We start from the raw sequence: 15,176 nt of genomic DNA, 5'->3' as shown, positions 1-15,176 counted from the left end.
ATACGTAAAGCCTGTGAAATATGTAGACACAAAGAATGTATGTTCAATTACTTTTTCAACAATGTATAGTGTAAGGTGTACAGTTCCTAAGTGCCATAGGGCATTCACAGACCTATAAATTACGATTAGCAGAAATTTCTTAAATTTTCAGTCAATAATGGAAACCTGGATACATTGTACCAGTTCCAGCTTGGGCCTCTGCACACTTGCAGATCTATCCTGGAAGGAGAGGGCGTTACCCTTGCCTGCCTACGCCAGTCCAACACTAGTCAGAGGCGCGAAGATCTTCTTATTCCTTCGATGTTCAAGGCCCGGGACAGCCACACTGCCTGGCACCCAGTTGTGCCCGAAAGGAGTTTGGTGCCAGCGTCCCTTTCTTCGGCCAACCATAGAGCTCTCAGACCTCCTGGATTCCTAGAGAGCTTCCGGAAGTGCCTTTGGGGCAAAATGCGTGCTGGCCGGTGCTGTACCTCTGTGGGTTTGGAACTTAGTGGCTGGGGGGCCCCTGGTCCAAGTGCCGTCTTGCGCGCGGTCCTCCCAGCCCCGCGCTCCCGCGGGATCTGTTCACCCTCGGCAGACGGCCTTTCCCATCCCCTGCGGCCCCTGGGACTCGCGGTGAGTACGACCGGACTCCGGGCTGGAGGAAGAGGGTCGCTTTGTGGCCGGATCAGGCCGCAGCTGCGGACAGGCCTGTGGCGGGGTCCGCTCCCCCGAGGTCCGCGATCGCGCCGTGGGTCCGCCCTAGCTGCCGTCGCAGGCGGAGTCTGTGTCCCCAAACTTTTTACGAGAGGATCCTTTATGGGATTCGCTTTCTCCATAGCCAATCGTTTTCTGCTGTTGTTTTGCAGTCGATCTTATTCGTGGTGTTAGGGAACTGCCCTCACGCTATCTTTTGTCCAGCTCTTTCCATGGTCTGAATGTGTGTGTGTGCATGTGTGCGTGTGTGTGTGTGTGTGTGTGTGTGTGTGTGTGTGTGTGTGTTGCATTTCGAGCTCAGTATAATCCCTATTTGTTTTTAAAGATATGTTTTGCTTCCGAACTACAGTTATCCATTAAATCCCCCCGCCATCCCTCTTTTTTTTTTTTAATTGTTGTTGTTGAAGTTATTCTGCTCTTTTTAGTCTATTTGGAAAATGGCAGTGTTGAATGGATACTTGTACGGAAGAAACATTTTCAAAGTTTCAGGATAAAGGGAGATTTAATTTCAGGGTACTAACAATCGATTTCAGGGCACTTAGGGAATACTTTGCACCGGAAAAAAACAACTTAGAACTATTTGGGAGAGACATCCATTGAGTAATTTGGCATCCCCATCTCTCAAAACGTATTTGCAGTTTGATTAGTTTGCCCAGAGTATTTGTATGTAAACATCATTATTACCAAATGCACACATTCTAAATTGCTATTGAAAATGTAAAATGTGATGGATGATGGATTCAGCTAGTGCATCTGGAGATAACTACAAAACATAATATTTGCTTCATCTACCATTCCTTCATTTTTAAGGCCTGGATTTTTTTCCCCCAAACATTTCTCAGACTTAGACTGAGAATTCCTTCCTTTTACATCTGTTGAAAAAAATTCTGCTGTTGAGTTATTTTAAGATCCAGAAGAAGCACTAAAATGATCTCTTTTAAGTTTATAAATCAATAAACATGACTTATTCTTGAAGGAAAATGTGTAACAAGTAGTCTTTATACACAGATGCTTACCAAGTTAATGCAAATATGTACACACAAAGTTATTAAAGAGGAAGATACATAGTGAACTAACTTTGTACTTGGTTCTAGGCTTTTTTTTTCTCAAAAATGTGCTGATGGGAGAAGGAAGGATTAAAGAATGGACTAAAAGAAGGACTAAAAAAATGTAGTATTAGCCACTGAAAAGAAGGAAAGGGTCAGGGATGGTGGTGCAGAATACTCATAGAACTTAGAGGTTGAGGCAAGAGGATCGCCAGTTTGAGGCTATCCTGTCCTACATATATACATGGCTATGTAGAAAAATAAATCCAAGCTGAGGAAAACACAACAACTGTTAGATGATTTGGTGTAAAATGGGAACAAACAAGACAATTAAGTAATTTTCATCAGTGTCACTAGTGAGAGACTTTTGATACCACATTAACAATATAATGTTCTTGAGGGGGTATACATTTCATTTTGAAATATTTGACAACTACTGTTGACAATGATTGTAAGATGGCCAGCTTTTCAGTACTTAGAAATGAACCTTAACTTTAGAAAAATTTATAAGAAAACATTGTAAGACTGTAACTATATAGAAGCACATTCTCAAGTACCCCCCACCTCAGAATCTTGGCATCTGGCTTAAATTCACCCCCAAATCTCATTATTTTGTCAAACTGCACAAATTAGGCCTCTGATTTAAATAGCCATATTTAACTTTATCTCTTGTTCCTTGGTTCTTCCAACTTGTAGCTTGCCCTTTTTGCTCTACATACTATTACCCTTGAAGAAAATGTTCAAATACCCTCACTTTTCTCTTCATCTTCTCTAAATAGGGATTTTTTAAAACCTTCCTAACATTTTTGAGCAAGTATCAAATGTATAAACTCTTTTACAATTGAATGTAAAACTTTTTCTATCTTTGGGCATTTTTCTGAGAAGAATCTGTTTTCATTAGGTTAAAAGTTTATAAACCAACCCTCTTCCAAAAAAGTAATACCCAAAAGATAAAGGGTATTTCTTTAAAGACACATGTCAGGAACTGTATATTATTACCTTTTTTTTTTTTCTGTGAAAGAGGGACTTAGGTAAAAGTATCTGATTTGTGTTGCCACTTTTGAATGAAAGGAAATAAATATTTGTAAATCATACACCTCATGGAGAACTTGTACTAAGAATATATAAGGAAGTCTCAAAACTTAAAGGGGAAAAACTGAAATAAACCCAGGGCATAGTGGCACACACACCTATAATCCCAGCATTTGGGAGGCTGAGGCAGGGTTGCCAGCTTGAGGCTAGCCTGGAGCCTGTAGTAAAACAGTGTCTCAAATAACTAAATGACAAAACAACAAACAGAAAATACCACACTTAAAAGCTATTTAACATAGTAAGGAAACATAAATTAAACCTATGAGATACTACTACTATACACTTGTAAAGTCAAAAAAGTGTCAAGTATTGATGAGGATAGGGAAGCAATGCACATTCCTCTCTGCTGAATGCAAAATATTATAGCCACTTGGAAAGACAGTTTGAAAGTTTCTTTTAAAGTTAAATAGTTATAAAAGTGCACGTGCACTTTAAAGTTATAAAGTGCACGTGCACTTTAAAAACTAATAATTTTGCTTCTATATTTTACCCAAATGGAAACAGTTGTTTACGCAAAAACTCATATACACATGTTTGTTTATGTAATTTCTAAAACAAGTCAAAGTATCTCAACTGGTGGGGAATGGATAAACATACATTTGTGTAAGGAGCAAATTACTTATACATACAGCATTGATTAATGTCAGATGTAATGTGCTAAGTGAAAGATGCTAGCGTCCAAAGACTACTATATCTATAGAACATGCTGGAAGAGATGTTTGCATTGTAAATGTTTATATGGAATCCGGGTTCTTTGGAGATCCATTGCTCCAATCCAGAGTAGAAGTTAGACTTGAAATAGGAGGAAAGATGGAGAGCACAAAAAGGATATTGAATGTTAAGGTAGAGAAGAGGAAAGTAATAGGAAAGTTCTTGCCGATACTTGGAGCCAGATTATATAGAATTTAGTCTCTGTTGAAAAGGAGGTAGATTTAAAGTTGAGGCATATAGAAACAGTGGTATACCAGGTGCTATAAGGAACTAAATAAGCAGAACTGAAGTTAAGCACAGAATTTCAGCTAACCCTAGCCTCCATGAATTGCTAACTCGTCTCTATCCCTAGTCAGAAAGCAGGCAGGGGTTACTTGTGGGGTTACTTGGCACTGTTGGAATGACAGAAGATTAAAGGGGTGACCACCTATTTCTGGACAGTGAAGAGGATCATTTAAACAGCTCAGATGAACTCCATGTCATGGTGGGGAAGGGGTTGCTTGTTAAGGTGTCTTAGTTACTCTGACTTTTTTCTTGCTTTAACATTGTCATTTTTTCTTCTGGAAAATACCTTTGAAGCCTCCAGAAGGTTCTTACAAAAGTAGTGGAAAGGAACTCTTCTCCCCCTAAATGGCTACAGAATCAAGAAAGCCTTCAGCCCCATCTCCACCAGACCAAGCTCCTGAGGAGGATCTTGTCATCGTCAAGGTGGAGGAAGATCATGGTTGGGACCAGGAATCTGGCCTACATGAAAGTAATCCTCCTGGCCAAGAACTATTTCGCCAACGCTTCAGACAGTTGTGTTACCAGGAGACACTAGGACCCCGAGAAGCTCTGATCCAACTCCGGGCACTTTGCCATCAGTGGCTTAGGCCAGACTTGAACACCAAGGAGCAGATCCTGGAGCTACTGGTACTCGAGCAGTTCCTGACCATTCTACCTGAGGAGCTTCGGGCTCTGGTTAAAGAACATCAATTAGAGAATGGAGAGGAAGTGGTGACCCTATTGGAGGATTTGGAAAGGCAAATTGATATACTGGGACGGCCTGTAAGTAGGACTATGTATGCTGGGACGGTGGGACTCTGGGTAGCAGGATGGTGGCCTCACTACAGGAGAGTAAACACTAAGCATTGGTTTCTTTTGGGTGAGTGTAAAAATAGATATCATGTGGTTTATCCAATATTTGTAGAATTCATTTTTTTTTTAAGGATATAGTTCATTTTTGTCCTCCTAGCCTCTCCACAACTGTATTACTGTTCTGTTCATAGGAACCTGATACATATAGAACTCTAATTATTTTGCGGGAACACCTAAATAATTAAAGGTGAATATGAATCAGAGCTCAGGCTTCCTACTTTCCTGATCTAAAATTTTTTTTGCTACTGTATGGAACTACTTATAAGTTTCTGTTTGTTATTCTTTCTCTTCTCCTGGCTTAGGAACACAAAATATGGATTCCATGTAGCAGGGTGGGCATAGATGGAAAAATTTTCTTCCAGCACTACACAGAAACAATGCTTTTCTGGCCCACTTGACTTGTTCATATTCCTTCTGCCCCTTAAGAAATAAAGGAGATTTTGCTGCTTGCTTCCCTAACATGAATGCCTGTAGATAATCTGTTGGCCATTAGATTTGTTCACTTCATTTCTCAGAGGGATTCCATATAATCCAACTGTTCCATTTTTTTTTCTAGGTCCCAGCTCGTGCACATGGCCATAGGGTACTTTGGGAAGAGATAGTGCCTTCAGAATCTTCACCACGTACTCACCTCCAACCTATAGCAACCCAGCGTAAATCTCCGGTGCCCCCAAAGCCTCAAGAAAGTGGTGAGAAGCCAGATTTCATTGTTAAGGATGGGCAAAGTCAAAAGGAAAGACAATAAATCTGCTACCTGATCAATGTTTAGGCTTCAAACATAAGCTTTTAGTCCTCGTGGCAAACTGAAAAACAAACTAAACAATTATGTAGTCACACATATATGTTACCCCTACATATTTACAACATAGACATTTTTGAGATTTTGCTAGTATCATACCACTTTATTTATGAATATTTCAATGTGTCTTTCCTCAAACAAGGGTCTGTATCTTAAATAGCCACAATAACATGAACACAATTAAATGAAATATGGATCTAATACTAATCTAGTCTTCCACCATATTTTGCCAATTATCCCAGTAGTATTCTTTTGTCCAGAGTCTAGCCTAAGATCACAGTGTGCAATTAGTTATCTCCTTAGTTACCTTAATCAGTGTAGTTCCTCAGTCTTTTCCCTTGAAAATCTGGACGTTTTTGAAGAATTAAAAATAATTATTTAGGATGGCTGCAATTAGGCTTGCTTGATATTGCCTCATTTAGGTTCATGTTGTGTATGTATATATGTCAGGAAAACACTAGAAATATGTCCTGTTAAGATACCATTTTTGATGACTTAGTTAAGGCTATTATTACTCAGCTGATCATTGTGAAGTTACTGTTTACCTCTTTGTAACTAATAAGTAACCTGGAGAAATATCTAGAGTTGGCAGTTACCCTAGCCCTCATCAAACTTTTGTTGCTAAAGCACTAGTTTCAATGTAACTAGTTAGTTACTGTGATTTTCTAACTGTAGTTTCTTCTACAATGATTTGTTATTTAAGAAATAGCATTCCTCTCCCCCTATTGTTATTTAATATGTGTGTGCATGCATACACGTGCATGTGCCAGTACTAGGGCTTGAACTCAGGGCCTCATTCTCGGCTTTCTTGCTTATGGCAGGTACTCTACCACTTGAGCCATGCTTCCAGTTTGATTTTTTTTGTGGTCCTGTGGCTTGAATTCTGGGCCTGCCACTGTCCCAGTGAGCTCTTCAGCTCAAGGCTAGTGCTCTACCGCTTGAGCCACAACATCACTTCCGGTTTTCTGGTGATTAATTGGAGATAAGCGTCTCATAGACATTCCTGCCCAGGCGGGCTCTGAAGCTCGATCTTCAGATCTTAGCCTCCTGAGTAGCTGCTAGGATTACAGGCATGTGCTACTGGTGTCCAGCTCTCATCATTTTTTGAGAATTACTTTACTTCCTTACAGAATATAGTGTCCAATTCTCACCTTCCTCTCCATTTTGTATTACTTGTGTATTTTCGTTTGTTTTATGTAAGTAAATTTTTTTTTTTTTTTTTTAATTTTTGTTTTTTGGGTCCGGTCGTGGGGCCTGAACTCTGGGCCTGGGCGCTGTCCCTCAGCTCTTCAGCTCAAGTCTAGCATGCTACCACTTGAGCCATAGCACCACTTCCGGCTTTTTTTTTTCTGCTTATGTGGTGCTGAGGAATCGAACCCAGGGCCTCATGCATGCAAGGCAAGCACTCTACCACTGAGCCACTTTCCCAGCCCCAATTTTTAATATTTCTAAAAAAGAAGCTTAGAAGCACTTTCAATTAACAATTCCTTGTCTGAAATTTTAAATCTTATTGCACAAAGACACATGATAGATGGGTATAATATTGTTTTTAGTAATAAGTTGCCTGATATCCATTAGGAGCAGATACTGGCAGCCATGATGGACATTTCAGAACGTAATTTAAATTAGCAGAAAAAAGTTGATTCTCTCCTATTTCTCCTAAGGCTTTTTGCTAGGACATCAGGACCTAAGAAATATTATACATATGTACAACAATAGTAGTTTGGGAAGTAGAAAAAACAATTGGAAAGCAGTTCCTGTTAGGAAAGCTAACTGTAACTTTTACTGTAACTTCAGACTAAGTTCAAGGACGCCAAAGTGAAGATTATCTGTGGACAGCCATAGTTAAGGACTCAGAGTCAAGATGTCAGCATTCTATATGTACAACCTTTGGATACATATGTTAGAGTACAAATAATTTGGAATGGGAGAGTGCTGGCTCCTACTACTACAAGACAAGGCTGGTCTCATTCATAGCTTCTTTCTGCTCTCAGCCATGTCTACTTCTCAGAGTCCTACCCCTTCCCAGAAAGGAACTTCTGGAAACCAGGAGATGACAGCTACACTCCTCACAACAGGGTTCCAGGTGAGTTATGCTCCTTCACACTAAAACTTTATAACTCTTATTGGAAGTATTTGGGGCATCTGCCCCACATCCAGAACTGTCTGTAGCAGTATCTATTGAAGAACACACCCAAATGCTTTTTTATAGTGACAGATCAACCCCAATAAATGCTTTTCTTTCCAGCTATTTAGATCCTTTTACATGTTCCATTCCCACACCTTAATCCTCTCCCAATACTAGTAGGTTTTTTCTGACTCTCTGGATTTGAACTGTGAAACAATTGTAGGCCCCAAATGAGGGTCTTCTTTTGTTTCAGACTTTGGAGAAGATCGAAGACATGGCTGTGTCTCTTATTCAAGAGGAGTGGCTTCTTGATCCAAATAGAGATAACAGGCCAGAGAATTACAGGAATATGTTCTCCCTGGGTAAGGAGAGCTGTGTTTATTACAATATAAGAACTTTTGTTTGTTATGTAAATGGTAGCTATGAACTTTATGGAAGATATAGTTAAGTTTAAATTCAGAGTCCAACAGAGAGACACAGAGTTGAGATTTCTTGAGGTCTAAACCAATTACTTTGTTTTCCAACCTAGGAATTCCTTACACTTTATATGTGAGTGTTAATTCTGTTTGCCAGTTGGAAATTGATATCTCTCTAGTTCCCATAGGATCCTTACGTAGATTTTTTTTTTTTTTTAACTAAGCCTGTAATGCTTCTTCCTTTTTTCAGGGCATTACCCATTTCTGTCTTAAATTTACTACAAGTTCTAAGTTTTCGTAGTTTCATATTCCTTCCCATTCTCCAGCTTCTACCTCAAAGAGGAGCCCTTCCCACATTAGCCCTCCTTCAGTAGCCCCCCTTATCATGGCCCTTTCCCCCCACGTAGCCTCTATTATATCTCCCTCTGTTATGAAGCCATTTTGAAGATAGACATTTTTTGTGTATTTCAGCTGTTATATGTGTACTTTCCTTTTCCCCTATCTTCATTTATTTTCTACTAGTATAGACACTAGGAAGTGACATTGGCTTGATGTGTGGTTTTCTTTTGTTTGTTTGTTTGTTTTTTAATGGTCATAGAGCTTGAACTCAAGGCCTAGGTGCTGTCCCTGAGCTTTTTTCTCAAGACTATCACTTTACCACTTTGAGCCACAGCTCCATTTCCAGTGTGGTGGTTAATTAGAGATGAGAGTCCCACAGACTTTTCTGCTTCGTCTGGCTAAGAACCGTGATCCTCAGATTTCAGCCTCCAAAGTGGCTAGGATTACAGGTGTGAGTCACCAGTGCCTGGCATGTGTATTGTTTTTATTTCAGGCGGTGAGACCAGGAATGAGAACAAGGAATTAGCTTCAAAACAGGTAATATCTCCTGGAACCCAACCACATGGAGAGACAGCTGCCAAATGCAACGGGGATGTTATCGGGGGTCTTAAGCAAGGAGAAGCCCGAGACCCTTTGGGCAGATTAGAGAGGCAGCGGGGAAATCCCACACAAGAAAGACGACATAAATGTGATGAATGTGGAAAAAGCTTTGCTCAGAGCTCAGGCCTTGTTCGCCACTGGAGAATACACACTGGGGAGAAACCCTATCAGTGTAATGTGTGTGGGAAAGCCTTCAGTTATAGGTCAGCCCTTCTTTCCCATCAGGATATCCACAACAAAGTAAAACGCTATCACTGTAAGGAATGTGGTAAAGCCTTCAGTCAAAACACAGGCCTGATTCTGCACCAGAGAATCCACACTGGGGAGAAGCCATATCAGTGTAATCAGTGTGGAAAGGCTTTCAGTCAGAGTGCGGGCCTTATTCTGCACCAGAGAATCCACAGTGGGGAACGACCCTATGAATGTAATGAATGTGGGAAAGCTTTCAGTCATAGCTCACACCTCATTGGACATCAAAGAATCCACACTGGGGAGAAACCCTATGAGTGTGATGAGTGTGGGAAAACCTTCAGGCGGAGTTCACATCTTATTGGTCATCAGAGGAGCCACACTGGGGAAAAGCCTTACAAATGCAATGAGTGTGGGAGGGCCTTCAGTCAGAAGTCAGGCCTTATTGAACACCAGAGAATCCACACTGGAGAAAGACCCTATAAGTGTAAAGAATGTGGGAAAGCTTTCAATGGGAACACTGGCCTTATTCAACATTTGAGAATCCACACAGGGGAAAAGCCCTATCAATGCAATGAGTGTGGGAAAGCGTTTATTCAGAGGTCTAGTCTTATTCGACATCAGAGAATCCACAGTGGAGACAAATCTGAAACTATAGGAGTTTAAGAAAAGCTTTGGTCATAGTTTCAAGATTATTCAACTTAAGAGAAACCATACACTGTTGGAAAGATCTTTCAATGTAATACAAAAAAAAAAAAGGCAGAAAGCTTATTGGCTAATAATGACAAATCTTTAGTGGTGTCAAAGATAAGAATAGATCTTCAGTAGTTTGGGCTCAGTACATTGATTAGCTTGATTACTATTTTTGGAAGTATCTGATGGAGCACTACTTCTGACAGCATAATGAATCCTTTAGAAATTGAAAATAGCGTTATAGCAAGTTGCTTGTCGTGGCTTGAGGCACTAAACTTTTGGGTGAGTAGCTGTAGATTTGAGAGGCTGCTGCTCCTAGCCTCTCTGCTCTCATCTCCTGTGATCCTCTCCTCTCACTTGTAGTTCGTTGTCTGATCTAAGAAGCTGTTCTAAAGTCCAAAGCAGCTTCTCAGTACTTATATTTGTATTTAGCTTTTGAAGATCCTAGTTCTAGCGAGATTTTTACAAACACTTAAACATATTTATGCTTAAGTGCTTCATTTTTTTTATCCTAATATTCCTTCTAGTTGTGAAAAATGCATATTCCCATGCAGATTCAGAATGCTATATTTTTAACAGCACTCCAGCATTTTTCTTCATTCATCATTTTTACTGGCCACTGAGTCATTGAGCATCTGTCCTTATTTTTCACCACCCCAGTCCCAGTACCTGTGTCAGCAAAGGAAGTGGACGTATTAGTGATGATTTTGAGAGTGATGCAGAGAAAGAGGTGAGTGGAGACTCAGCCTGGCTGTTCTTGAGCTTGGATAGTTGTACATGGTGGTTACCTCTGATTCTCCTCCACCTTCTTGTGTACACTGCACAAAAGATGTTTCCACTGCCCTACTTATGGTGTCACATAGGAAAAAGAGGAGATGGGGGTAGGGTTCTTGAAGAAGACATAAAACTCTTACAAAGAATTATGTCATCCCTTTTAGGCCACTGCAGTACTGCTCTCTCAGGTTATTATCAGTCTGCACAGATATCTTAACTAGTTGGTTTTTCTTGTCATTACCCCAGTCTACGTTCTTACATGGCCACTGATCATTTTCCATCTGTTTTTTGCCATTCATTTGTACAACATTAATGTCTACGATCTGTTTGGAATTCTAATGTGCTCCATGAGAACTGGTGTCTATAATCTCATAACAAAGACACACTATTAAACTTGTCATCACCAGGCATAGCTCATCCTTGAGGTTTTCAGTATGCCAAGGGTTACAGTATAGAGTGAGAGTAGTTTCCAGTAACATGTCAGATCTTATACATTGCAAATGAGGTATCCTTTAAATTGAGTAGTTCTATTTTAAAATACTATTATTTTTGATAGTATTGCTATTCCTCCAAATATTTGGAAATTCCTATTTTATCAACCCTGCAAGAAAACACTATTCCTATATCACATTTTGGTTTTAATCATTGGTTAGCCATGTATTTAGAATAACTTTGCTTTCCAGAATTAACCCTCACACATGAAATTATTCCATAAGCCTATTAGGAAAAAAAAAACTATGAGTTTTCATGAAAACTCCAAGAGAAATAACATGATTTCACACTGTGATTATCCCAGAAAAGGACAATAGTTATGATTGATAGGTTTTATAAAATCAGTCATAGATTCTTACCTCATAGAGTCCACCTTTTGGATCATAAATTCTTGATGACATTTCTCTACCTCCTGTGGCTCACCTTTGATCACAAACAGTCTTCACTGAGCCATTGTACTTATTCATCACTTGTCCTAGTTTCTTCGATTAACTTTCACAGGAGTCTTTTTCGTTCCCTCTTTTAATCTCTTCCTCTACTCCCTCTCCCCCACATATAGATTAGCAGTTCTAACTCCCTGTACTTGACTTTCCAAGAAACCAGAAACAAGTATATCTAGGACTGCCCGAATCCTTGTTCCCTGCCTGGGTTGTGCCTTACCCCCTGTAAGATAATAATTCTGTCTGAGGCCACTGTTACCTTATATCCAAATATTTCATAGGATGGCTAATGTGTCAGAGGGAAAATAAATATGTGTGCCCATCTGTGTGTATACATCCACTTTTCTCATGTTTTCAAGAAACACTTGCCTTCGATTCCAGTAAACACCTATTTTAGCAGTGCATCATAATGAAATGTCTGTAAATGTAGTGCCTCTTTAGGCATTAGGATCCACCATAATGTGTAACCAGATTATTAAAGTCTCAAAATTACTAAGCCTCTGGCAGCAAGCTAGTATATGTATTATCCTGGGATAAATGTGAGAAAAGATTGTCACTTAAAGGCTTTCAAAGCTCATTCAGCATATATATCAAAATAGCAACATGGTATCAAAGATGATCATTTTTTTTAAAGAGGCTGCATAGAATTTAGCACTAGAATATTGCTGATCAGGCTATATGACATTATTTTGAGCTCATATTATAAAGGGATACATTATATTCCTTATGTTTTTATGCTCTCAATGAACTATTCACCAAAACTTTCTTCTATCTTCAGTTAGAGGCTGACATAATAAAATGGTTCTTCCATAACTCTTACTGCTATCAAATATAGCCCTAGGAGAGACATCTTAGGTTTCACAGAATTTTCTCTGAGGCTCAGCAACCATGCTGAGAATTTAATGGTTGATTCCCAAATGGAAGAGTTTAGCTTTACTCTTGGTTCTAAGTCTCCAGATAATATGGGGCACTAACTCTACCAGACTTACATTAAGCATTTCTGCTACTTATGATAGATTTGATTCAATTTATAGATGGCAAAACATTGTTTTGAGAACTGATCAATGTCACACAGACAGTAAATGGTACAACAAACATTAAACTTACACAAGCCTGGACACTTGACCTCGATGCTATACCATGTATAATGAACATATCATAACTCTGGACAGCCATTATGTATCCCTGAGTAAGATAATGTACAAGATAGTACAGATCTATTTCAATTACTTGAAAATAGCACTTTGGGTTTTATCATTTTCAACTATTGGTGCTTTTGATGCTTTTCAGTATGAGATAGCTAAATCATATAAATAAAACCTATAAAAGAGTAATGTGAGGATAAAAAAATAACTTACAAATTGAAATACATTTACTTTCTAAACTGACTAGAGAAAAGTAAATTGTGAAAAGACATGAAATATCTCTGATCCTCTCTGGGCAAATGGACAATTAATACAATAATAGTAAGTTAATTTATAGCCTAAAATATGAGCTCTTCAGCCTCTCCACCCATTTCCAATAACAGTCCCATTTCTTCTCTATTATGCTTGGTCTTTCAAATGCATCATCTAATTTACCACATTGTCTTCATTCTTAAAACTTCTTACTAATTTTCTCTTGTATTGTGAATAGGGCTTGAACTCAGGCCATTATGCTCCCACTCCGCTTTCTTGCTCACAAATGGCACTCTACCATTTGAACCACACCTCCAGTCCAGTATTTGGCTAGTTCATGGATATGGAGTGTCTCAGACTTTTCTGCCCGAGCTGACTTCAGACTTCAGTTCTCCAGGTCTCAGCCTCCTGAGTATCAAGGATTACAGGTGCGAGCACTCGGCTCCTTACTAATTTTCATACTCAGCATTGAAATGTCCTTAGAATGCCAGTAAGTAGTATTAAGACTTTGAGGGGAGAGAAGGCAGGTTGGTTTTTTGAGATAGAGTCTATGTAGTCCAGGCTGATCTGGAACTCACTGTGTAGCCCACAGCCTCAAATTCACAATCTTCCTGCCTTAGCCTCCCAACTACTGGGATTACAGGCAAGATCTTCCTTGCTTAGTTTCATTCCTGTCCTCTGCAATTTCATTTATATTTCATATTGTTGAATTCCTTCTGCACCTCAGGATTTCTTTTTTCCTTTAGCTTATGAAATCCTGTTAGGCCATTTTTCTCTACTATCTGGCTTTTCTAGTCTTTTTTTCCCTCTTATATACCAATAATAATCTCTGTATCTTATTTTTGCCCACTACTTTTTCTGTATTCCTACCTATTCATTTGTCTACTTTTTATATTTGAGTGACTTCGTATTTCCTACCATATGTGTCATATCTGAACTTGTGGAATTTTCCACAGGTTCTTATACAACCTGGTATTTAAAGCAAAGCTTGTCGCTCTTTTTCCCTGATCTCCAGTTAACTTTCAAATAAAGTAGCAGGAACGCTCAATACCTTTTGCATTTTTCATTCCAATCTTGAAGTTACCTTTTCATCTTTTTCTGCTCTCCACACTTCATGTCCAAAATTTTGCTGATCTAATTCTTAGTCTTCCTCTTGAGTCTTGATGTGTTACATTGTTACCATCCCCTACAGTCTTCCATGCAAATCTGTATCTTTTAACGCCTAGATGGTTGTATTTTTTTTTCTTTCCAGTTTTCTTGCTCTCAAAAACCCTGTGTTGGATAAATCTTCCAAAATGACAAGTCAAACTATTTTCATGGTATCTCATTTTTCCTCAACACCTGGCAGGTAATTCTTATCAAAGCAGAGGTGTTTCAAGTTCTCCCATACCTTGCCTTCCATGCTTAATCTGCCTCAATCTTCATTACTGTCCAACATCAGCCTGCTCACCTTTATTCATTGCATTCATGCATCCTACAGCCTTTCTACAGGCCCCACCTCTGTGCCTTTCTCATGCTGTTCTATTTTGCTTAGATCATTCTTTGGCCTAACTCGTGTTCATCACTCCCTGTAAAACCTAGATTTCTTTGTATCTCCTGAGTGAGCTGTCCCTGACTGCCTTTGCTTCACACAGAGCCCTCTCTTATTCTGTGCTGTCTCAGCACTTATCTTTTGAGTTTGTACTGTGATCCATGCACTTACCAAAATGTTACTCTGTGATTATTTTCTAGCAGTCTGTTGTAGTTTCACATTTGTATTTATTTCAAAACTTAAATTGTAAGCTCCTTGAGAGCAGAAATAACTTTGACATTTGTATCACTGCACCCTCTAGTGCCTAGTACAGTGCTGAGCACATTGTAGGCGTTTAATAAAATGCTTGTTGAATTATTGTGTGGATTATTTGTGGCATTATCTATAGAAATTTTAAGCAGTTTTCTGCCTTCGATCACTTTATATGCTCAAAAGTACAACCTACCCAGGCACCAATGGCTCATGCCTGGAGTTCTAGCTTCTCAGGAGGCTGAGATCTGAGGATCACAGTTCAAAGCCAGCCCAGGCAGAGAAGTCCTTGAGACTCTTACCTCCAGTTAACCACCAAAAAACTGAAGTGGGGCCTGGGAAGGTAGGTCAGTGGTTCATGAGGCCCTGGGCTCAATTTCCTTAGCACCACATAAACAGAACAAGTTGGAAGTGGTGCTGTGGCTCAAGTGGTAGAGCACTAGCCTT

The 15,176-nt window shown here is 39.4% G+C and overlaps 1 protein-coding gene across 5 annotated transcripts in view; it reads left to right on the top strand.

The window, feature by feature from the left end:
- Nucleotides 1-457: 457 nt before the first annotated feature.
- The window catches only part of LOC122111072 (zinc finger protein with KRAB and SCAN domains 8-like), an 88,901-nt gene continuing 74,182 nt past the window's right edge, over nt 458-15,176 (top strand). For 2 of the 5 annotated variants that reach the window (XR_006147986.1, XM_042683779.1), the window contains exons 1-5: nt 458-615; nt 4,125-4,592; nt 5,239-5,371; nt 7,476-7,567; nt 8,858-8,901. Coding sequence is in view for 4 of the 5 variants with exons in the window: in XM_042683779.1 (XP_042539713.1) it covers nt 4,176-4,592; nt 5,239-5,371; nt 7,476-7,567; nt 8,858-8,890 (675 nt within the window). In the remaining variant the exon portion in view is untranslated. Of the gene's footprint in view, nt 616-4,124; nt 4,593-5,238; nt 5,372-7,475; nt 7,568-7,862; nt 7,972-8,857; nt 9,788-10,506; nt 14,835-15,176 lie in introns of those variants that run through there. The other 3 variants (XM_042683780.1, XM_042683777.1, XM_042683778.1) reach the window with 3 other exon arrangements.

This window comes from Dipodomys spectabilis, unplaced genomic scaffold (genome assembly GCF_019054845.1).
Source record: "Dipodomys spectabilis isolate Male_0828 unplaced genomic scaffold, ASM1905484v1 ptg000085l, whole genome shotgun sequence".
NCBI classification, from domain to species: domain Eukaryota; kingdom Metazoa; phylum Chordata; class Mammalia; order Rodentia; family Heteromyidae; genus Dipodomys; species Dipodomys spectabilis.
This window is presented reverse-complemented; position numbering and strand designations above follow the sequence as displayed.